This window comes from Pleurodeles waltl, chromosome 3_1 (genome assembly GCF_031143425.1).
Source record: "Pleurodeles waltl isolate 20211129_DDA chromosome 3_1, aPleWal1.hap1.20221129, whole genome shotgun sequence".
NCBI lineage: Eukaryota > Metazoa > Chordata > Amphibia > Caudata > Salamandridae > Pleurodeles > Pleurodeles waltl.
This window is the reverse complement of record NC_090440.1, coordinates 1,032,579,949-1,032,605,739: the sequence shown is the minus strand read 5'-3', so window position 1 is coordinate 1,032,605,739 and position 25,791 is coordinate 1,032,579,949. Positions and strand designations below refer to the sequence as shown.

The 25,791-nt window shown below is 44.4% G+C and overlaps 1 protein-coding gene across 1 annotated transcript in view; it reads left to right on the top strand.

The window, feature by feature from the left end:
• The window catches only part of LOC138284949 (protein mono-ADP-ribosyltransferase PARP14-like), a 745,301-nt gene that overhangs the window by 309,067 nt on the left and 410,443 nt on the right, over window positions 1-25,791 (top strand). Inside the window, exon 10 of the mRNA XM_069224296.1 lies at window positions 6,776-6,887. Coding sequence (XP_069080397.1) covers window positions 6,776-6,887 — 112 coding nt within the window. The remainder of the gene's footprint in view (window positions 1-6,775; window positions 6,888-25,791) is intronic.

Genomic DNA, 25,791 nt, shown 5'->3' with positions numbered 1-25,791 from the left:
ATGCACAGCATGTGTATCTGCAGCTACACATGCCATTGAACGGAAAATGTCACTTACCCAGTGTACATCTGTTCGTGGCATGAGACGCTGCAGATTCACATGCGCCCTCCCACCTCCCCGGGAGCCTGTAGCCGTTATAAGTTGAATGAAAATTGTAAATTTGTAAATAAATACTATTTTAATACACATTATGTACATACATACTTACTCCATTGCATGGGCACTTTTAGTATATTCACAACTCCTACCTTACCCTCTGCGGAGAAAACAATCTAAGATGGAGTCGACGCCCATGTGCAATGGAGCCGAAAGGGAGGAGTCCCTCGGTCTTGTGACTCGAAAAGACTTCTTTGAAGAAAAACAACTTGTAACACTCCGAGCCTTTCCAAAAACCTCATGCAGGTAATCCTATATTCAAACAAGGCATTGCCAGATGGATAGTTAAATATATTCAAACTTGCTATATTAAAGCAAAAAGAGAATTACCTATTACACCAAGAGCACATTCCACTAGAAAGAAAGGCGTCACAATGGCTTTTCTTGGAAATATACCTATGACAGAAATTTGTAAGGCAGCCACCTGGTCTACGCCTCATACATTTACTAAGCATTACTGTGTAGATGTGTTAGCAACACAACAAGCCACAGTAGGACAGGCTGTATTAAGAACATTATTTCAGACAACTTCAACTCCTTAGGCTAAACCACCGCTTTTTGGGGAGATTACTGCTTGATAGTCTATGCACAGCATGTGTATCTGCAGCTACACATGCTACCGAGCGGAAAATGTCACTTACCCAGTGTACATCTGTTCGTGGCATGAGACGCTGCAGATTCACATGCGCCCTCCCACCTCCCCGGTAGCCGTTTTTAGTTGCATGAAAATTTTAAATATGTAAATAAATATTATTTTAATAGACATTAGGTACACACATTACTACTCCATTGCGTGGGCACCTCTAGTATACTCACAACTCCTACCTCACCCTCTACGGGGAAAACAATCTAAGATGGAGTCGACGCCCATGCACAATGGAGTCGAAAGGGAGGAGTCCCTCGGTCTCGTGACTCGAAAAGACTTCTTCGAAGAAAAACAACTTGTAACACTCCGAGCCCAACACTAGATGGCAGGATAATGCACAGCATGTGAATCTGCAGCGTCTCATGCCACGAACAGATGTACACTGGGTAAGTGACATTTTCCATATATATGTGTGTGTGTACAATTATCTCTTTGAGCAAGCTTCTTAACGCTTTGACCATTCAACATGATCTGTTTACAGGAAGCTGTCATCCTCCGTGTCAGAGATTTTTAAAGATGCTGTAGAGGTGACAGCATTCATTGAGTTTTCAGGTTCAGTTTTTCCTTTAACATCTCGATTTAAAAGCTGATGCATCAAAGACCAAAAGTGGGAAAAGTCTCTGGTAAAAGATTTCCCAGGGATCTGAACTGTCACCATGCGCCCCTTGGTAGACACCACATGCAAAGGTTCAGCATTGTGTGGAGCATCAGATTTCCTTCTTAAGTGTGATGTTCTTTGCATGTCGCTTCTTGTCTGCATAAGCTTTAATTTTCTTCTTGTTAACCAAGTCCCTTGTACGAATGATATTCTCACTTTTTTCTCTCTTGGTGGTCCATTGAGGTAACTTGTTTGTCATTCCTTTCCCGAACATCAAAGTCATAGGACTTTCATCTGTGGGTTGAGTTAGTGTGTTGAACCACAAGTCCATAGTGTAGAAAGTAAAACAGCTTTCAAACTGAGCTTCATATATGTTGCATGCTGTACTGCTTTCTTCAGCGTACTCCTAAAACGCTCAACAAGTCTATTGGCCTGCAGCCATAAAGGTGTACTCTTTTGATGCTCTATGTTCACATGCTCCAGGAATTCTTTGAACTCTCGGCTGTTAAAAGGGGGCCATTATCAGACTTCAAAATGCCTGGAATGCCCCTTGTCGCAAAGATGCCATCTAGTTTTTCAGTGACTTGTTTGTGAGTTGTGGGTTTTCACCATGCCAATAACTTTCATTTGCTCCTTTTCCTGCCTTTCAAAATTCCTTTATTTTGTTAGGTAAATGCTTTGAGTTTGTCCTGCCGTGAGGGTGTTTTATTTCTGCCCTGGAGACTGATCCAGTTACATGGATTATTGCACATTCTGCCATATACCTTAATTTCGGTGCACTACTTTTTTTCTTTTGCCTTTGCACTTCGCGCTCATGGCGTTATATTGTTTCTTCCTCTAGCATCTCGCTGTTTCTTTGCAGTGTCTGCACCTGACAAAGGCTGCATGCTGGAGGGGATTTTTTTTATTTATTTATATAGTGAGAACTCGACCGGAAGATTGGAGCGATTTACATGAGGACCGGCTAAATTTGCAGCCCATTCCTAATTTTTTTTCCAAGTTTAGCAGTTGAAAACTATACAAACAGGCACCTTTCAAATAGAAAAAACACAAAGGAAACCCTCAGTGTGGCTCTTGCCGGCACAGCGGGAGAGCTGATAATAAAATATTCATTCCACTTGGGAAACTTGCCCAATAATGGGTAGAGTAGCATTTCTTTTACAACACATTTCTGCCCATAACTCAGTCTGTGGTGGTCCTAGGACAATGGGTCCACCACCAAAACGTTCTGCTCGGTCTCCTCAGCTTCAGGGGCACAAAAGCATAGCCTCTCACACCATTCAATGCCTTATTAAACTTTCTCATGGCTGGAGCTTTTGCTTTACAGCCAGGAGTAGTTTGTGTTCCAAGGGTCTTGTTTGTAATAATGTTCTAGCAGGACTGCTAGGCTTGAAAATGTGTAATGCACTATACCCTGTAGGGGATAAGTATATGGTTACACTGCAATGCTCTCTGCCCTTCTCTTTTCTAGGGGTTGACTAAATGGTTACTTGACTGTTTCTTCCAAATGCTACTTTTATTGTGGGGGCCCTCTAAGGGATGTTCTCACCAGTTCAGTCTAATGCCAAGTGTATGAAGGATTGCAGAAACAGTTTATTTCTGATAAAGGTTTAATGTGCTGCATGGCTAAATACTTATAAAGTCCCAAAGGGGACACCTATTGGCTATGCCAGTGCTTGTTTAATCTGTTGAATGGCCGCCATCCTTTTGTTTAAAAAAAATGTCTTTATAGGTCAAGTACAAGCCTATACGGCTGATATTCAAATCTGGCTTTACCTATCAAATTTTGCCCATTGTGATTCATGTATATCGAAGCATGAAAGGAAAACTATCACCTATTAAATGGTAGTAAGCTTGTGATTATCAAGTTTGATCCTCAGAAAATTCTTATTATTTTCTCCAATCTTTACTTTGGGGCTTCTGGTCTCCCAAGGATAAATTATAAAGGAAGGGGATATGATGGGGCAAGTCTTTCCCTGAAGTGCTCAGTTGTCTATACCAGTCGTTTCCAACCTGTGGTCCGGGGACCCCTGAGGGTCTTTGAAGGCTCCTCAGTGGGTCCGCGACTGCTTAGAAAATTAAATAATATTAGCAGATTAGATCCCCAGCTTTCAGCAATGACTCAGTGGGTGGTCCCCCAGATTCCAATAATGATTCAGTGGGGGTCCCTGGGTTCCAGTATTGATAAAGTGGGGGTCCACAGAAGTCAAAAGGTTGGGAACTACTGGTCTATACCGTTTAAGCCTCATTCGTCCATTTTAAATAACTCAAGCAGGTGCTGGATTACAAATTTTTTATATGCTCCCACTTTCACCCACTCCATTCTTCCCTTTTCCTCTCTCATTCATTCCACTGCTTTCACTTCACTGCCTTACCTTATTCTGTTTTGATCTCTTCAGTGTTTTTCTGTCTATGCACTCTAATGAACATGTGCTTAGCTGCTTTGCTTGGTGTGATGTCCTTTGCCAATCCTATATTTTAAATTTCATATTTAAAATAATTTACTGTAATTGATTATTGCATCTACTTTAGAATTGCAGATGAACAGAAAATGCCACCCAGTACCTCTTTAGAAAAGGGCACAACTTTTCAACAGTGCCATAAAATAGGGGAATATGTACCAGAAGCCAAAGCAAGATTACAATTCCATAAATCGGCCAATTGTAATAATCCCAACCTTTCCATTTTTTATTGCTAACCAATAAAATGTGAAACATTCTCTGTAGTTTGTATTTAAATCACATCTTAAGTTGGATATATCTATCCCTTGATATACTTTCTCCCACACATGATTATTAGTTGGTGACCCTATCTCTTCAATTCATAAGTCTTTTAATTTGTCAACCTTATTATCATTGTTTACATCCCCTTGACATAAGCAGAAGTAAAATATATTTATTTGCATTATGTGAAAGTGAAAAGGTATGTTGGAATTCTCTGCAGGAAGTATGGAGGACAATGTAGTTAACAATTCTGATAGAAGGTTACATCTATTTAGCGGATTATTTTGTTGCTAATTTTAAAATATGAAACATTTAAAATTTAAAATGTGGGGTAACCCTCCAGACCTTCAAACTTCCCAATATGTTTTATTGGCCATTTCATTTTTAATTTCATTATTCTTTCAAATAGTATCTTCCTTATGAAAAATAAAATAATATCCTTATATTATAAAATACTTCCCCAACTGCTTAACATGTTTTTTTACTGTAATACGTATTTATTAAGTGAACAGTCCAAGTGAACGAGGTCCACTGACACTTTGTTAAATTTTAGCGCATTTAGTTTTATTCACATTTGAAGTAGAGTTCTAGAAATGTGATACCCTCAGTGTGCAGGGTGGAATCTCCTAAGGGATAGAAAAAAAATCTTCCAAAGAGACTGTACTAAAAAGACGATATTTTGTGTCATATATTTCTTTTGCTTTCCATTCAGAATGTTCAGATAACCTTATAAATCAGATTGACCTCATAACTAAAATTGACATAAACAGAACACTAAATAAAAAACCTTTGGCAAAGCACTCATCTAAATCATAGTTATTTGGGCCATACATTTAGGTTCGGGATTCCGATTTCTGTAGATCATTTTCAACCTGAGTAAGTTTCCTTTATATTATCCCTCATTACATGACGAATTTGTCCTAGAGCTTTCACTCCCAAATATTTAACCCTATTCTGTGCCCTTCGCAATTGTGAGCTTGAAAAACGATGCTCATAACAAGGTATGGTAAAGCCTCTTTCTTCCCAGTTGACTTTATGGCACAACATAAGTTGTATTCATGTAAGAAATCAACCTTCAGAGGCCATGCCTTCTGTGGATTACACAAGGATAAACTAAGACCACCTTCAGATTACAGTAGTTTAACCTTAACGTTTTTACATGTTATCCCATAATGTTTGTATGGTTTTGATGGTTTTGAATGTACAAACCGGAGGGTTCCGTGGCAATACTAAATAAAAAAAAATAAAAAAAGGAAAGCTGTCGCCCTGACTGTGTATACAAACCCTTAATTATGTCCTTTAAACCATTATGAAATCCAAATTTAGACATTCTATTCCATCAAATCAATTAGTTTTATTAAATACGTTTTCAGCATCAATACATAGGTTGACCTCTTTCATCATTTAACTCCTCTTAATCTATAAATTCCAGAATATTGTTATAGCCATGTCTGCCTTTAGTAAATCCAGATTGAGAGTCCCCTATATTTTGTTATAAAAATTTCGGCTTGAAATCTTAAATTGGTATGATTTTAAGTAAAATATTTTATCCACATTCAAGAAACTAATCATGTGCAATGTAAATGCCTGTAACATCTCGTCCTGGATTAGGGATCTATTACACCTACTGAGAGGTATTATTTAATTCTCCAAATGTCTGTCATATATTAAGAGTAACATTGGGTACAAACTATCTGATAACTATTTGTAAAATTGGGGAGTGAAGGCATAATCAAAAAGTGATTTACCTGTCTTTGGAGGTGGGTTGTGTTGAGGTAATCCTTTGCAAATAATTAGATCTACTTTATTCATCTGATTGCATTTTTTGCTACTGAGAGAACATTTTTCATACTCAAATACTGTCTACCATTAGTGCTCTAATTGTGGCTAATTAACACACATGAAGAGTATGCCTGTCAAATGTTCTCTTTGTTTCAAACTGGAAAAAGTGTATTTTAAAAAAGTGGACTTAAAAAACGTATGGAAATAACTGGTATAATTTTAATGAAATACATAATTGGAGTTCATACGATGCCCCCCCCTTTTTTTTTTTTTTTTTTTTATTTCCTTTTCTTTTTCTCCTGTCTGTCTGTTGTACATTCTGTCCTCTGCTATTGTATGGAGTGTCAGTGTTTTGTTCTTATATCTTACTAATGACTAAAGTATTGATCAAAGTCCTACAGAAAATATTTTAACTAGATGTAGGTTGTGCTTTGATGTGCATCCGTAGGGATATCTATTAATTTATCTTATTGGACACTTTAGATGGTTTGAGTTTATTGTAACTCTGTCCTTCTTCAAATGTTACCTAAATGTACTTACAATATGAATCGTTTTCTCAATTTAATGAAAAACTAGTAAGAAAAGAGAAACGCCTTCCAAGTTATTGAACATAAATAATTTTGTACTGTATTCCATTGCAAAAAAGATGGTATCCTACCTTTAATAATGTTCAGTTTCAAAACTAATCATTGTATTTCCTATAATGTCTCAAGATACAGACTTTGCAGGTTCTTTTTTTATGAAAGATATTTTAAACTATGGAAGAATTTTAGAGCTTTAACCATTTGTTTCATATTATATTCCCTGATATGTTTAATTTGGAGTTTTTTTTTTTTAACTTTACTTTCAAACATTTTCTTTTGGTTGTAGGCGTTTTCAGATGAACTTGAGAAAAGGTTTGGGGGAAAAGTTGAGTATAAGAAAGGTGCTGTAAAGGTGACTGCAGTTGTATCAGCAAATACTAGTGTTTCGAAAAGTTCAGGTAATACTTTCTTTTAACCTTCGCTTTCTAAAAATGCCCTGACCTCAGACAAAAGTGGAAAAAATGGCACCCACTTTTTACTTCTATTCAAATTTCAGCATGTTACTTAAAATAAATATAATTTTGGTATTTGTAGGAAAATATAAGTAAATTAAAACCACAGTGATAGCCTCAACCTAAACTCTTTTTGAGCTCTGAGCATCTGTACTGTCATATTGTGTTCTGTACGTCATGGTCTGTTGTAGCGTTCTAAACACAACATGGCAACCAAAAACTATAATGGATGCTGTTCCATTCCTGGTTATTGCCATTATCTCAAATTTACCTAAGTGATTGATAAGTGATTGTGCATCCCACATTTGCTGTTGATAGGAACAAGAAGCACCGGTTGCTACATGCAAAGTTAAATAGAGTTTTTTTTTCTTAGCTCAAACCGAGCATGTATCATCTTGCATGATAAGTGTGCAGTTCAACAATTTAAAAATGAAAAGTTTTCAGGAAAACCCCTCCGATTGGCTAACAGAAAACATTTTTCCAACTTGTTCCTTGTAGACTATCAAACAGTATACTACAGATTTCAACTCTTTGATTTGTAGGAATATTTTCCTTTATGGGAAAAAGATATATCTGTAACATTTCCTCCTTTTGTTAGCTCAATGCCATTATTAAACCAACATAGCATTGTTATTGTGGTTACCATGTAGCCAATGTTAATGCATGTTTTCTTGTGTGATACAAAGGATACCTAGTGGGTAACATGTGTACAAAAATCCAATAATGCTTGCTCTGGGTTCTGGTGCGACTTAATAACCACTCACAATTCAGTCAGCCTTTTCATAGTTTGCATCACCTGAACTACTCTGTTATTTGAAGGAACGTTGGTACTTGTTTTCACAGTGCTTATGTACAAATATATATATATTTTATAAAGTGTTTTTAATAATGTATGTATCTATAGATAATTCCATATCATTGTATATTAAAATTGAAATCAGAACTCTGTTGTTAACGGTCTTTAACATATGCATGTGTAAATCACCTGCTATGCACACTCGTAATATATAGTGTTTGACTTGGAACATCACAAGTTGTTTTTGTTTGAAGGAGGAGTTTTGGTTTTGAATTGACTCATGATCCCTCCCCTGAAACCCACTGTGCCAAGGGCATGGTTTCTATCACAGATTGGTTTTTCTCTGCCAGCAAACTCAGATGGGTTTCTACTGCTTTGTTACCATTAAGCATCAAAGGAAACTTTCAATGGGTGAGGACTGGAGCTCTTTCCTTCAAAGAAAACTGTTCAGCGCCAAAAGGGACAGAAGGTGTCCGGCATGGTTTCCAAGGGCTTTAAAGCATTTGAGTCTGAGTTTGATGTTTGGCAGCAAGCATTTGGTACTTTCGAAGTCTAAGGGAAGGGGAGCACAATTCTGTGTCCCCTGATGACATAGAATCTCCATTATCCCAAACAAAGCTTTCACCCAGAGTTAGGACAATACAGAAGTTATCAGGCCTCAACACCAGCACACACCCCTGGCCTCAATAAGGCAATCTCCTCAAGGCGAGGCTCTTCCCCCAGTAATTTATCCCAATATGAACCTTGGCTCAATGTAAAGGAACACCACAAGAGCTCCATCACTTGACAGAAGCCCCTCCTGCAAAGAAGCCTCGAAGTAGGCTTTGTCCACTGCTTGAAACATTTCAGCACAAGGAGATTTTCAAAGCAGAGACCAAAAGCCTATGAGCGAGAGGATTCCTATACGTTTTCAGCACCTATCTATTTCAAAGCATTCAATGCCCAGGGTACACTAACCACAACAAGACAGTGAGTTGCCATTGCCTGATGCTAGGCAGAGGCAGTGCTTAGTTTGTAAATAAAAACGTGCCAGTGCTCAAAGCCCTCCTCTTAAACATGCGGCTGCTGCAAAAACTGAGGCAGCGTAATCCCGAAGCCATCTCAGGCCTCTTCAATCCATTTAAAGCCCCTCCCTAACCCTTCAGCTCACTCTTGCAGCTTTCTGCTTTCTCCCATTGTGAAGCTTTTTCGTGTTTCTCTTCCACCGTCTTTCCCAAATGTGTCATCATAAACTTCCTCTGCAGATTGAGGAGGAGTATTTCCTTGGAGACTCTTTCAAAGACGGAGAGGAGCACCAAGTTATTGTCAGTTCTCAAAATAATGATGAAGGACTCAGAGGAAAGCTTGAAAGACCCTAACGTATTTGGGGTGGTTACATCAAGAGGGGAAAATACATTTATGCCAACCCATTGTTTAACTTCAGGCATGCCCCTCATAACTCCCTTACGTTGCAACCAGCCCCTAAAAACGCTGTGAAGCAAGGTACAGTGGGTACTCCACCACTGACAAAATGAGCTGTAGATTTGACACAACTGGGAAGCATACAGCAATCTGGACAGCAACACAGTGGCGTATTACAAATTCCATGTTCATACTAGCACACTACAGTAGGTATGGGTGGGAGGAGATTGAGGAAGTAATGCAACATCTCCCTGTACTGTGCAAAAAGAAAGTAAAGGAGATTGTGGGAGAAGGCAACATCCTCTTCAGCTGCAACATCGTGTGTGCCTTTAGCGCAGCAGACATGGCCTCCAGTGAGGTATCCTATTCCACCGACATGCTTGGCTTTGTATTACATGCTTGAATCTAGTCTTTCTGTACACATCGAAAGACTGCTGTTGATGGGCAACACCTATTTGTCAACAAGCAGATAGATTGATAGAAAACCTAGGAGGACACAGACCGGACTAAATCAGTGGGGTCCTGCAGCATTAACATCAGAAGATGGTTTCCATAAGATGCACACCTGCCCATTGTCGAAAGCCACACCTACTAATCCAAGGCAGTCCTATCAATCTCGACAGTCATTTAATGAAGAACAGCAGCCAGGCAAGCAAGGACAGTACGTATGGTAGCCTTTGGTGCCAAAGTCCACTCCAGAGGCACTCCAGGCAGAAGCAACAAACAGTGACCTTCCTCTCATTCCCTGCACACACCAGTCAGCGCCTGTCATTAAAAGGACATAACCTCACATCTGTGGGTGTTCTCTACCATTGCTTTCAGCTATTGCCTGAATAGTCGTACTACCCTTCTAAATTGTCTACCCCACGGTGTTGGAAAGATGATTATTAGTAAGGGCAGGTAAGTACTTACACTTAGCAATAGGCCACTAACCCCCACTAGGTCCAGTTAGGTCTCAATAAATTAACCACAACTCAACCTTTGATAGCTTAGCAACGAGCAACAAAGCTTAACTTAGGAGACAAAGTGTGCGTTCAAATATCACAAAACAGTAACAAAATAAAACACAGGAAACAGTTTAAAAATCCAAAATCAATTGATAAAAATTGAAAATATTTTTATGTCTAATTTGACATCACAACAAATAAAATTAGATAAGGGGAACCGGAGATATGAATTGTTAAAGAATAAACTTTTTTTGCCCTTAGAAACTGAAAGCGCCAATCGGGATATCTGGTTGGTCCTCAGCTGGGGCAATGTCAACATTTGTGGCCGACCACAATGGAGCCCTGCTCAGCTACAGAAAGCGGGAGGCCTCGGTCAAAAGTTTACCTTTGGACTTAGTCTTTTTCTTGAAGATTTTTCTCATTGGGCGAAGTCTCTTCGGAAACGCGTCGCAGGGGCCTCGGTGAAGAATTCTACCTTTGGATGTAGTTGATTTTTCAGGACAGAAATCTTTGTCCTAGCCAGAGTTTAAATTGGACCCAACGTCCCTGGAGCCATCCTCTGATAAACTGCTCGGGAAGTCCCAGTCAACTTTTTATGTTTGGATTTTGTCACTTTTTTGGAGCTTTTTCTCATTGATGCCGGCCGACCCCCCACAGGAAGCCAATTTCGAGTAAACGTTGCAGGATTGCTTTTCCAGGAGCCCCTGGTGAAATGGTGGAAGTCTGGGGATCTGGAGCTTTTCAGCGTGACAAACCCGCATGTCAGGCCGGGTCCCGGTCGATGTAAGATGCCCTGACTAACAACGTTGGGTCGGTCCCTTTATGGAGCTTTTTACCAAAAGTTCTCCAAACTTCTGGATCTTCATTCAGAAGGTCTTTGAAGGTCCTTTAGGAGTCCACAGCTTACCCCAAGGTTCCAGAAGCTTTGAGTTGCTCTTTGAGTGTTAGGACTCCAATTCCCAGAATGCACCTGGCTCAAATTTAAAAATGACCACTGGACAGTGATCAGCTGTTCAGTTTCTTCGGGTTTTGAGACAGGGGACTCTGGTTAGCTATTTTCTACCTGTAGCAAACGGAGAGTCCCTTCTTGAACCAGTTGAAGCCAGGCAAAGTCCTTTTTGTGGTGAATCCCAGGTATGCAGCTGGTTCAGGCCTTCAGATTGCAGTGTCCAGGTGCAGGTCAGGGGTCCAGCAGGGCAGTCCTTCTTCTTCTTGTCTTTGTTCCTGGTAGGGATCCTAGGTGTGGGTGCAGCTCTGCTATACTTATCCTTGCTACTGGGGTGGGAAGTATGGGGGGGGCGGGGCAACGGTCCAAACACAGGCACGCCACCACCTTCTTGGATGACCACTTCCTGGGAAGAGAGGCAAAAATCAATCCCAGGGAGCAACATTCTTTAAAAATCCAAAATGGCAGAAATTCAATTTTGGAGGTTAGATCTGGCTGAGTCCACTCACTTGTGTGGCTAAAATTTCTTAACACACCCCTTTCCTGCTCTCCCCTAATCTAATCAAGGGGGCACCTGGTTGTCAGGGTTTGTTTGCAAGAAATGGGGGAGGCGCTGAGCTGCTTAAAATGTCCTTCCCTCCTTTGAAGTCCAGTTTGGCTGCTCAACACCCGTCCCCCCACACCCCACCACCCCATCCTGTTTTACCATCTGCTGAGGCAGATCTCCTCCCCAGGCACTTCCTTTGTCTTCAGCCCAGGTCACTTCACAACTCATTAAGGCAGCCTGCCCAGGCTGCCAGAGGCTGGCCAATCATAGAAGGGCACTGCAGAGCTGAAGTTGGCAGCTTTCAGGTAGAGTTCCAAAACTTTTTCCCTGAGCTAGATATATTACATTTAACAGTGGCAGGTTTTTGGATTCATTATAACAATCAGTTTGATACCAAATTTGAAATAGTTAACTCCATTTGGGACTTTATTCATTAAAAATAAAGTCACCTCATTTTAGACGATTGGGCCCATTCACTACAGTGTGGAAAAACGAATTTGGCTTTTTGTCCCTCACCTTTTGTCTATAACCAGTCTTTTATAATGTCCCTGCTTATAGGTACATAGCACCCAGCCCTAGGGGCACTTAGGGTACATCTTAGGGGTGACTTATATGTAAAAATAAGGTAGTTTAAGACTTTGGAAGTACTTTTAATTCCAAAGTCTAATTTAAAGGTAACTTTAAAAGCAGCCAGCAAGGCAGGCCTGCCTTTAAAATGTCACTGGCACCCCAGCAGTGCACCTGTGGGTGCGCTACCTACGCTGGGGTCCCTAAATCTACATGCCCTACTTAGGTAGGTTGACATAGCTATAGGAAACTGGCCTGGTGTGTCGTGAATACCTATGGTATTATCACCTTATACCAGATCCAGGTATCCTCTATTAGTGAAGTGTAGTCAGTGTCTAGGAAGCCAGGCTCTCTAGAGGTAGCTGCGGATGAGCAGCCAAGACTTATCTAGGAGGCATGCAAAGCTTATGCAATACCACTGTAGTCACACACCATTTACACACATGAAAGAACCACACACTGTTACAAAAATAAAGGTACTTTATTTTAGTGACACACATACTAAAATACTAGATAGACAATACTCCAATAGAAGGTAAGTAAACACACTATTATATGTACAGTGGCAATCAGAAATTGGCAAAAATCTGTAGAAAACAGTGAAAAAACAAATAAGCAGTACTGAAGGCCTGGGGGGACCAAACTATATACTAAGAAAGAGGAATGCGAAAGTCTGGTCCCCACGCAAGGAAGTGGAATATGCAGAGGGGGGCTTTAGGTACTAGGAAACCCCTAGAGTTCCCCCAGCGACCAGGAGGAAAGAGGTAAGTTACTAGATCTACCCAAACCAACACACAGGCCTTCTGGTGGATATTGCAAGACCCAGACAAGACTGCAAGAAACCAAGCGTGGATCTTGGGGGAGGAAGACCTTGAAAAGAAGTGGCCAATTACAGTTCATGTTGGAGTGTCCAGTGGTGGTAGGATCTGGTCGACGGTGAGACGAAGATGGTCAGCAGTGCAGCCCTGGAGCAGCTGAAAAGTTGCTAAGTGATGCAGTTGACGTCCCACGGTGGGCGAAGAATTTCAGTCGGTCTGTGGAGTGGAAAAACCACCAACAATCCCTGGCGAAGGCAAATGTTGCAAAAGAAGAAAAGTGGAGCTGGCGAGGACCTGCAAGGTCCAGGGGGACTCAACCCACGGAAGTGAGTCCCGGGTGACCCTCAGTGGCCAGCAGAGTCAGAAGAAGAGAAGGCAGCCCTCACATATGACCCACAGGCAGCAAGCACAGGAGTCGCGGTGAGGCCCACACAGCACACCTAGAAAGGAGTCCCACGTTGCAGAAGAAGCACGCAGAAGGCTGTGCTTTGCAGGGAAGAATGCTGGGGGCTGGGACTACACGGAGTCTGAAGACCCCTTTGAGGAGATGCCAACAAGCCTTGGTAGCTGCAAGAGATGCGGTGCAAGGTGGTACTGTCCTGCGTGGAGAGGCAAGGGCTTACCGTCTTCTCCTGACGCTGGCATGCTGTCTCCTCCTACCATGGCTACGGCGGAGGGAACAACTTATAGTATGGTGGTTAGTAGGGCAGCTGAGGACCTTTGTCTCGAGCTTCCCACTCTTGAGGTCAGGTCTAATCTCCTGACTGAGGTGCTTTAGCCTGGGGCTTCTACTTCAGAACCCCTTTTGCCATTTATGAAGCCCTCACCAATGTCCTTTTGGGTAGATGGTCCAGACCCAACACAGGGGCTCCTGTGAATAGGACTATTGCATGCCGCCATCAGCCCGCCCCAAACGACTTTAAATTCCTGTCCCAACACCCCAAGGCTGAGAGTCTTGTTATCCAGGCTTCCTCTTCTTCAAGCGCATTCCCTTTCCCGGATAGGTTAACCAAAAGACTGGAACAGTTTGGTAAGAAGTTGTTTTCTTCCTCCAGTCTTGCGCTGCGGTCTGTGAACACTGCATGCCTTTGGGGCCGCCATTCCTACTCTTTGTGGGATCCGGTTGTACAAGTCCTGCCGCAGACACCGGAGGAGGCCCGTGCTATCATCTCCCAAGCTGTGAACAATGGGAGAGATGCGGCAAAGTTCACAATCCGTTGTGGGCTGGACATCACCGACACTCTGGGCAGATAGGTTGCTACAACGGTGGCCTTAAGGCACCACGCCTGGTTACGTACTTCTGTTTTTTCTGGGGATATCCAACAGTCACTCATGGACATGCCCTTTGATGGCTCCCGTCTCTTCGGAGACAAAGCTGACTCGGCCTTGGAGAGATTCAAGGATTCCCAAGCTGCGGCTTGGTCTCTCGGTCTTTCCTCTGCCCCTCAAACACCACATTCCACTTTTTGCCCCTTTCGTGGCCCCGGAAGGGGCTCCCTGTCGTGTCCTCCACAGTGCCGTGCAAGCTGTTTAGCCTATGCATGGCTCTGGGACAGGGAACCAGAGGTCTGCCCAATCCACCTCTGCCCCGCTGCAGCCTCCAAACCCTCCTAGTCTGTCCCCACACTCCCGTCCAGTTAGTGGCAGGATTCGCCATCACTTGCCCCACTGGGAAAACATCACCACGGACAGGTGGGTTTTGCAGATCGTTCGAAAGGGCTACTCCCTCCCTTTTGAATCTGCTCCACCACCCATGCCACCACCCTTCAATCACCTTCCAGAGGATCATTTGTTGCTTCTCTGCCAGGAAGTCGTAGCTCTCTTGGCCTATGGAACTATAGAAAAGGTCCCTGTGCCCGAAGTAGGTCGTGGTTGTTAATCCCTCTACTTTCTGATACCAAAAAAGACAAGGGCTTATGTGCTATCCTAGACCTTTGGGACCTGAACTACTTCCTCAAGAAGGAGAAATTCAAAATGCTCACCCTGGCTCAGGTTCTGTCTGCCTTGGACCCAAGAGACTGGATGATAGCGTTGGACTTGCAGGACGCTTATTTCCACATCCCCATCCTGCCTGCCCACCGACATTACCTACGATTCGTGGTAGGTCATGAGCACTTTCAGTTTACCTTGCTCCCCTTCGGCCTTACCAGCGCACCTCGGGTGTTCACGAAAGTGATGGCGGTGGTTGCAGCTCATCTGCGCAGGTTAGGGGTCTCATTCTTCCCCTACCTCGACGACTGGCTGTTGAAGGCGGGCTCACCCCAGAAAGTTGTCTCCCACCTTCAGACTACGGCGAACCTCCTGCACGCGCTGGGGTTCACTATAAACGTGTCGAAGTCACACCCGACTCCCTCTCAGTCGCTCCCTTTCTTCAGAGCAGTTCTGGACACAATGCAGTTTCTGGCTTATCCTCCCGAAAAGCGAGTTCAAGACATTCAGGCTATGATTCTGATCTTTCGGCCTTGGTCTTGCATTGCGGTCTGACTGACTCTGAGGCTGCTGGGCCTCATGGCCTTCTGCGGGCTCTGTAGTGGAACCTGAAGTTTCAGTGGGCGCAGCATCAGGGGAATCTCCTCCGACCTGGGCCAGATCTTGGAGGGGACTGCAAAAGACCTGCAGTGGTGTCTTTCAAATCCGCATTGGCTACACGGCAGATCCCTCTCCCTTCTCCAACCAGATCTATCTGTAGTGACAGATGCGTCACTTCTGGGTTGAGGCGGCCACTGGGAGCGGCGGAGATCAGAGGACTCTGGTCTCAAGCAGAGTCTGGGCTCCATATCAATCTGCTGGAGCTCCGGGCGATCAGGCTTGTTTTGAAAGCATTCCTTCCCGCTCTCAAGGGGAAAGTGGTGCAGGTGTTCACAGACAATACTACCACCATGTGATACTCCAACAAACAGGGCGGAGTAGGGTCCTGGACCCTTTGTCAGGAGGCACTACGCCTCTGGACATGGCTGGAACATCAGGGCATTACCCTGATGGTTCAACATCTGGCAGGCTCCCTCAACGCCAGAGCGGACGAACTCAGCCATCGATGCACAGCCGCTCATAAATGTCGTTTACATCCGGAGGTGGCGCAAGTTCTCTTTCAGCAGTGGGGAGAGCCTTGGTTAGATCTGTTCGCCTCCGAAGAGAACGCTCAATGTCAGCTGTTTTGCGTGTTGGAGTTTCCAAGGTTGCACTCGCTCGGAGATGCTTTTCGTCTCGAATGGAACTCCGGCCTCTTTTACGCCTTTCCGCCTATACCTCCTCTGCCCAGAGTTCTCAAGAAAATCAGGAACAACCGGGCCCAAGTCATTTTGGTGTGTCTGGACTGGGCACGGAGAGTATGCTATCCAGAGCTATTGAGCATGTCCATCGATCCTCCACCCAGACTGCCTCTACGGGAGGATCTTCTGTCGCAGCAACAGGGGACGGTTCTTCACCCTTACCTGTTCAACCTCTGCCTTCATGCCTGGAAATTGAGCGGCGCCAGTAGACGGCTTTTGCCCTTCCACCCGAAGTCTGCAATGTTATCTTGGCAGCCATGCGTCCCTCAACCGTATACGCCTGTCGGAATAAATTTGTGGCATGGTGTACCAACAATCTGTTGTTCCCCTTTCCGTCCCCTCTATCCGAGGTTCTTCTGTTCATTCTTTCTTTGGCCCAGCAGGGCTCTGCTTTGGGCACCATTAAAGGGTATTTATCTGCCATTTCGGCCTTTCTTAGGCTAACTGATCAGCCCTCACTCCTTAAATCTCCTATTGTGAGTAGATTTCTAAAAGGGCTCACCCATTTATTTCCTCCCACTCCATTTATCATGCCTTACTGGGACCTTAATCTTGTACTTAATTATTTGATGTGTACCCTCTTTGAGCCAATGCACAATTGTCACTTGTGGCTCCTCACCTTCAAAACTGTCTTTCTGGTCGCTATCACCTTTGCTCGCAGGGTGAGTGAGCTTCAGGCCCTTTCCTCAAAACCTCCATACTTATCTGTGCACCCTGACAAAGTAATGTTGCGCACTAGTGCTTCCTTCCTTCCTAAGGTGGTTACACCCTTTCATGTAGACCAGTCCATCGCTCTGCCTACTTTCTACACACCCCCACATCCTTCCCATGAGGAGGAGAGACTCCACCATCTGGACCCAAAAAGAGTGTTGGCGTGCTACCTCAATCGTACTAAAGATTTCCGGGTGGACGATCAACTCTTTGGGTATGTGGATGCGAAAAAAGGGAAGGAGGTGCAAAAGCATACCATCTCTCGATGGGTGCTTCTTTGCATCAAAATGTGCTATGCCTTGGCCAAAAAGCAACCTCCTGAAGGCTTGTGTGCTCATTCCACCATAGCAACTGCTGCTTCCACTGCGTTAGCCTGTGGAGTTCCTGTCCTGGATATCTGCCAGGCAGCCACGTGGACGTCCCTGCACATGTTTGCTAAGCTCTACTGCCTGGACAGTCATGTCCATTGGGACGGCTATTTTGGTTGTTCTGTCCTGCGGGACTTCCAAGCATGATCTTGGTTCGCAGCCCACCACTGAGGATGGCATTGCTTGGGTATCTGTTCTAAGGTAAGGAATCTGCAACTAGAAGACTCTATCAGATGTACAAGTTACTTATCTATGGTAATGAAATATCTGGTAAAATCATATTCTAGTTGCACATTCCTTACCGCCCACCCATCCTCCCCGCTTGCGAACTGATTTCTAGGGACAGGAATTCCTCCTTTCAGGTCCTTAGCTCTGGTGCACCAATCTCGGTGTTCTTAGCGGCTCTGCGCTTTGGCGTGGATAGTCGTTAAAAGAAACTGATGTCACTGCGCGAGGGTGGCTTCTCTATACTAATCCAGAATTCGGCGGAGTCGACTGACGCCACCTGCCGACGAACAAGGGTATTGCTCAAAGAAAAATCTCCGGATCCAGTCTGACGCCTGGGGGAAAATTCTAAGGTAAGGAATCTGCAACTAGAATATGTCTGTACCAGATATTTAGTTACTGAAGGTAAGTAACTTGTACGTTAGGAAAAAACTGACAAAATCCTTGAACTCTGCAGTCATAGGGAAAATAAATTGTAAGACAAACTGAATTTTGTCCTCTCTCTCTGAGTTCAGAGCACATGTGACACTAACACGATTTAAAGGCCCAACTGTTCTGTTTCAACTCCCCAGAAGGGGCGGGTAAGTCCTAAAAATAGCTCGAACTGGTAACATGACTCGCCATAGCGAATGGGCAAGTAGAATTTTCCAGGCCTGCTGCTGGAGTATTGCACATTTAATCTGAGGACCCACCCAAGAGAAAGAGACCCTAAATAGCCCTGGAAGGCGGTTTGGTCATCTAACAAGGTGACCACCTACTAGGAGGGGGCTGTGACGTCACCTGCCTGACCTGGCCACTCAGATGCTCCCAGAGGCCTCTGCCCATCTTGGATTCAAGATGGCAGAATCAAGTGGCCACCTGGAGGAGCTCTGGGCACCACCCCTGGGGTAGTGATGGAGAGGGGAGCTGTTACTCCCTTTCTATTCTCCAGTTTTGTGCCAGAGCAGGGGCTGGAGGTCCCTAAACTGGTGCAGACTGGTTTATGCAAGGAGGGCACCAAATGTGCCCTTCACAGCATGCCAGTGGCTTGGGGAGGCAACCCCTCCCAAGCCATGTAACACCTATCTCCAAAGGGAAAGGGTGTTACCCCCCTCTCCCAAAGGAAATCCTTTGTTTTGCCTTCCTGGGCTTGAGCTGTTCAAGCAGCAGGAGGGTAGAATCCCATCTGAGAGGTGGCAGCAGCATGGTCTGCCCGGAAAACCCCAGAAAGCTGGTAGGAGTAATGCTGGGGGTCCTTTACTGAGCCCTTCGAGTGCATGGACTCATACAGCCAATACTGGCAGCAGTATTGGGTTATGATTCTGACATATTTGATACCAAACATGCCCAGGTTCGGAGTTACCATTATCTAGCTGGACATAGGTAGTGACCTATGTCCAGTACTCGCATAAAATGGCGTCCCCACACTCATGAAGTCCAGGAAAATGGAGCTGGATTTCGTGGGGCCACCTCTGCTCATGCAGTGGTGCCCTCACACACAGGTACCTGCAGTCTGCCCTCTGGGCTAGGAGGGCCTAGCATAGGGATGACTTAAAGTGACCTGGTGCAGTGACCTGAATTGAAAGGGTGCATGAACTTTTTCACGCAGGCAGCAATGCCAGGCCTACAAACACATTTTACATGGGCTCCTATGGGTGGCATAATACATGCTGCAGCCCATGGGGGCCCCGTAGTACCCCAATGCCCTGGGTACCATATACTAGGGACTTATATGGGGGTGCCAGTATGCCAAATGTGGTGTGTGTGAAGTCCCAGCAATCAAATTTAGAGGGAGAGAGCACAGTCACTGGGGTCCTGGTTAGCAGAATCTCAGTGAACACAGTCAAAACATACTGACATCAGGCAAAAAGTGGGGATAACCATGCCAAAAAGAGGGTACTTTCCTACAGTAACCAATTATAATTATCCTAATTTGCATATCCACTTTACACAGACCACTGGCCTTTTGGAATGGTAAGCAGTACCCAGGGGCACAGCCAAGAGTCAGTAACCACCGGTATCGGTCCAAAATTTTTGGGGTGACCAGGGCAAAAAGGAGGACTTTCCTAAACACAGTTACAAACTAAATGCGTAACACCACAAACTGTTGTTGGAGGTTGTAGAGGCACTACTGCAAAAAGAGCAATGTAGATAGTCCCAGCACATCAGAGGAGAAGAGACTTTAGCTCTTTTGTTCTTCAGCGCAAAAAGGACAAAACTTTGTGGCCAAGCCTGCTTATCAGAGCACTCAACCTCTGCATCATATCCAACCATTTCAGAATGACCACTCAGGATGTCTTTCTGCTCCTAAATGCAGAGGACTATATAACAACTCTTGTTCTCTGGGATGCATAATTCCACATTTTTATTCGCAGAGCTCATTGCCAGTACCTAACATTTGGGTTGAATGGATTACTTTACCAGTTCATATCATTACCACTAGGGTCACTGCTGCCCCATTAGCCTTTACCAAATGCCTCACCATAATAGAACTGCTTTTTTTATGGCATGGCTAAATTCATGTGTTTCTGTACCTGGACGACTGGCTGATAACGCAGAAGTCATACGCATTCCCTCTCTCACACTCAAGAAACTGTACTACTTCTCCATAGATTAGGCTTCACCATCGGTGTCAAAAAATGACCAAATGTTCTCTCTGGTAGACCCAGGGGTTTCTGGGAGCCACAGTGCAGCCACAAGGAAATCTAGTCCCAGAGATGAATGAGTGATGGTTTTTCAGAGGCTGCTTCTCCTTTTCTATTTCTCTGGAAATGAAGATTATTACATAAATGTTGGGAGTATTAGCATGTGTTGTTTTAGGATTGAATGTAAGATTAAATATGCGTGTCCTACAGGAATGTCTGGCAAGGCTGTGGATTCGGAGGACCTAGTGCTGGTGGAGCTCAGTGTTCAGCACTAACTGCAATGGTATAACTATAGCAACTTGCTGCTGGGCAGATTGTTTCTTAACCCACAGCTGCAGGTGAGCATCAACATCATGTCCCTCACTGGTTGGGGAGCCAGCACGGGCGACCTTGCTGTTCGGGGTTGGGGGTCACTGCAGGAATACCTTCTCTAAATCAGTGTATTGGAGCTAGTTCATTTAGCTTTTAAACCCTTTCACCTGTTCAAACCATTCTCCACTTCAAAGTGGTTTTAATTCAAACGGACAATATTACCAACATGTATTACATATAGAAAAAGAGTGACTCACTCTTCCCACAATTGTCAAAAGCAGTTGTGCATGGAGTGCTATATTATCAAGTAGCACTTGCATCTCTCTGGCCTGGACAATGACTTTGCTGATCTGCTCTGCAGAACTCGCCAGGAAACTCACAATTGGGAGCTAAATTCGAAAATTCTCAACCAATACTATCGCCATTGGAGGACCCCAAAAGTGGATCTGTTCATCACCAGCAAAAATGCAATTGCCAGAGCGTAATCTAGAAATACCTGCACCCACAAGCCCTAGGCAATACCCTGTGGAACAGCTACTCACATATTTGCTGATGCTTTTCCCCTGCTGAAACTAATCCCTTGCATAACACAGAAAACGTGGCAGACACCAATGGCATGAATTGCCTTTGCCCAGAAAGGCCCAGGCAACTGTGATACTCTTTACTGTTAGATATGTCAGTTCAGTCACTGAAGTGCAGTTCTTTCCGGGTGCATTATAGTTGGCTACTGCATCCACTCTTTAAGTCCCATTCTCAAGTCTCTCAGTCTTGTGATTTTGCACCTGTGGTGTGAGACGTATGATATTTGTAGCCCCCAATGAATGTATTCTAATATTAAAAGAAGCTTGGGAAACCTAGTATTTGTGCATGCTGTGCTTCTCACCTAAAAAGATTTGTCATTTACAGTACTGTCAATAACATTAAGCCCTGAACTGCCACAGTCCAACAAATGCTCTGCTTTTTTCTTCACCTGCAAAAGACAGAGCTAGCCTGCACTTACTTAACAGGAACCTAGCAGCAATAGTTGCATACGTTCAAAATTGAGAACATCAGTTTATTTTAAAGTCTCTGTTATCAAGGCCTTCATGAAAGGGCTTCAATGTGTAATCTTTTCATGGCAGCTTAATATTGCGTTGCATTCAGTATTAGGATTATGAGGGTGCCATTTGAGCAGCTCTGTTTGTGTCCAAAGCAATTCCACTCTTTGAAGGTACCTTTTCCTGTGGTGACCAACCTTTGGAGAACAAATTGTGAACTTTCTGGCTGTCAAGAGTCAGGGAACTCTTTATGCAGATGTACATAGACAGAGTTATGTTAAGAACATTCTCGTCTGCCCATTTCAAGGGAACCAATCCATTGATTTACATTTCTTTTTCCATCAGCCACATTTGCTAGTGGAAAATGGAATAGAAATGTTAGTGTGCGAAGAGCCATCATGTTTTATGTTGACAGCGGTAGGTTAATTGAAAAAAAAAATGTTTTTGTCACTTTCGCATAACCACAACTTGGAAACCCATTCCAAAGGAAAGCCTGCCAAGCGGGATAGCTTGATGCGCTCAGTTTTGTTATCCCAAATGCATTCGCTCCCAAGGTGATGTACCTAGAGCACATTCTGCTCACTGAAAGGAGATACAATAGTTTTCCTTAGTATTATTCAGCTACCTGACATTTGCAAGGCTGTTCCATGGATTTCTATCCACACATTCACTAAACATTACTGAGTAGGTGTTCGTGCCTTCCAAGAAATGTAAGCTGCCCCAGTAGGAATTGGGGTACTGCTATTTAGTCTATATACCGTCTAGGAAAATGGCTCCCTGTTGCAGTTACCCCCCACTTTGTTCTTCACTTAAAAATGTACCATTGTTCCACAATTGGCACATCCCTGGTGCACAGATAAGTCCCTTGTAAAAGGTACCAGTGGTACTAAGGGCCCTGTGACCAAGGAAGGCCCCTAAGGGCTGCAGCACATGTTGTGCCACCCTAAGGGACCCCTCACCTAACACATGCACACTGCCATTGTAAATTGTGTGTGTTGGTGGGGAGAAAAAGACAAAGTCGACATGGCATCCCCCTCAGGATGCCATGCACACACAATGCTGCCTGTGGCATAGGTAAGTCACCCCTCTAGCAGGCCTTACAGCCCTAATGCAGGGTGCACTATACCACAGTGAGGGCATAGCTGCATGAGCAATATGCCCCTACAGTATCTAAGTCTATTCTTAGACGTTGTAAGTACAGTGTGGCCATATTAAGTATATGGTCTGGGAGTTTGTCAAAACGAACTCCACAGCTCCATAATGGCTACACTGAATACTTGGAAGTTTGGTATCAAACTTCTCAGAATAATAAACCCACACTGATGCCATTGTTGGATTTAGTAAAAAATGCACACAGAGGGCATCTTAGAGATGCCCCCTGTATTTTATTCAATCCTTCAGTGCAGGACTGACTGGTCTGTGCCAGCCTGCTGCTGACAGATGAGTTTCTGACCCCATGGGGTGAGGGCCTTTGTGCCCTCTGAGGCCAGAAACAAAGCCTGCTCTGGGTGGAGGTGCTTCACCCCCCCCCCTCCCTTCCCCCCTTTGCAGTTCCTATAACACCTAGCAGTGAGCCTCAAAGGCTCAGGCTTCGTGTTACAATGCCCCAGGGCACTCTAGCTAGTGGAGATGCCTGCCCCCTGGACACAGCGCCCACTTTTGGCGGCAAGTCCAGGGGAGATCATGTGAAAAACAAGGAAGAGTCACACACCAGTCAGGACAGCCCCTAAGGTGTCCTGAGCTGAGGTGACCCCTGCCTTTAGAAATCCTCCATCTTGAGTTTGGAGGATTCCCCCAATAGGAATAGGGAGGAGGCACTAGGAGGGTGTAGCCACCCTCAAGGATAGTAGCCATTGGCTACTGCCCCGACCTACACACAACCCTAAATTTAGTATTTATGGGCACCCAAGAACCCAGGTAGTCAGATTCCTGCAACCTGAAGAAAGAAGGACCTCTGACCTACAAGCCCTCCAGAGAAGAACGGAAGACAAGAACTGCTTTGGCCCCAGGCCTACCGGCCTTTCTCCTGACTCCAAAACCTGCAACCAGCGACGCATCCGACAGGCACCATCGACCTCTGAAGCCTCAGAGGACTGCCCTGGACCAAAGGACCAAGAAATTCCTGTGAGCAGCAGCTCTGCTCAATTTCAGCAACAACTTTGCAACTTTCTTGCAACTTTAAAGAACTTCAAAGAACTTCACTCTTCCCGCCAGAAGCGTGAGACTTCAACCTGTGCACCCGACGCCCCCGGCTCAAGACCCAGAGAACCAACACCACAGGGAGGACTCCCCGGCGACTGCGACCCCGTGAGTAGCCCGAGACGACCCCCCTGGACCCCACAGCGACGCCTGCAGAGAGAATAAAGAGGCTCCCCCTGACCCCGACTGCCTGTAACAAGGGGCCCAACACCTGGACCAAGCACTGCACCCGCAGCCCCCAGGACCTGAAGGAACCGAACCTCAGTGCAGGAGTGACCCCCAGACGACCCACTGCCTAGCCCAGGTGGTGGCTGGCCAGAGAAGCCCCTCCTGTGCCTGCCTGCACCGCTAGAGTGACCCCCGGGTCCCTCTATTGAAACCAATACAAAACCCGACACCTGCTTTGCACACTGTACCCGGCCACCCCTGTGCCATTGAGGGTGTGTTTTATGTGCCTACTTGTTTCCCCTCCCCCTTTCTCCCCCCTCAGTGCTCTACAAAACCCCCCTGGTCTGCCCCCTTCGAGGACTTGGGTACTTAACTGCTGGCAGACCGGAACCGGAGCACCCCTGTTCTCATAGGCGCCTATGTGTTTTGGGCACCACTTTGACCTCTGCACCTGACCGGCCCTGAGCTGCTGGTGTGGTATCTTTGGGGTTGCCCTGAACCCCCAACGGTGGGCAGCCTATGCCCAGGACCTGCGACTTGTAAGTGTCTTACTTACCTCACAATCTAACCAATACTTACCTCCCCCAGGAATTGTTGATTTTTGCACTGTCTACTTTTAAAATAGCTTATTGCCATTTTAACAAAAACTGTATATGTTATTGCTCTAATTCAAAGTTCCTAACTTACCTGTGTGGAGTACCTTGTATTTTATGTATTTACTTCAGATCTTGAACTTGTGGTTCTAAAAATAAATTAAGAAAATATATTTTTCTATATGAAAACTTTTGGCCAGGATCTAAGTCTTTGAAGTGTGTGTTCCTCATTTATTGCCTGTGTGTTTACAGCAAATGCTTAACACACAAATGCTCGACCACACTACCACAAAATAGAGCATTAGAATTATCTAATTTTGCCACTATCTTACCTCTAAGAGGAACCCTTGGACTTTGTGCACACTATCTCCTACTTTGAGATAGTACGTACAGAGCCAACTTCCTACATACCGCATGTGATGTACTGCAGTACATACTGCAAAAAGAAAATGTTACCCACCTTAAATAGACCGTTTGGAGCTTGTAATGCTGTGCCCTACTTTACAAGGGCAAGGAATGATGTATAGCACTGTTATACAGTACACTTTCATGAACCTTCTCCAGTACACTGACCATATAATACTTTGTATTTCTGCACATGCACCTACCCGAAAAGAGGAGTCAATCTGAGCAGTCTGCGGTGTCCTTCAGCATGTGGGTTTCAGTAAAGGTATAGCGGGCGACCCCTAAACTGAAACACCTTTTGCCAACGAAAATAACTTGTAACATTCCAAGCCCAATACTAGATGGCGTGTGTGCACAGCATGTGAATCTGTAATTCTAAAAGGTGTAAACTTGTTAAAGGTAAGTTACCTCTTTGTTACTTCACATTTCCCATGTAACTCAATTTTTTAATGCATGTTTTTTTACAAATCTTTTTATTGCAGTCGCAAATAAAAATAAAACTACAAAAAAAGCAAAACATTTAGTAGCATACCTTTCTCCTTGAGAAAAATCCGGTTCTCTTCCCCCATCAGATCTCTCCTGCACTCTTACCTCCCCTGCACTCTTACCTCCCCAACTACCCCTATGCAGTTTCCGCCCCAGCCAATGCCAGAAGTTTAGTCTCATCAATGACATTGGTGTCCTTTGCACACAACCCTCCTCTGTGAATATTCAATTTTCCTGACAACATGCAGGGCTCCCCTTGGGGCAGATACCGCACCAATAAATAAAAAATGATCCCCGTGTTTTTTACACATGGTTATCAGAAACACTATTTTGAATTTGCAGATCTGGATCCTCAAACCAAGAACAATCACTTCATATTTAGGTCCGAAAGAAGGAATCTTAGCGTTGACGAAGTAATGCGCCTAGAGTCT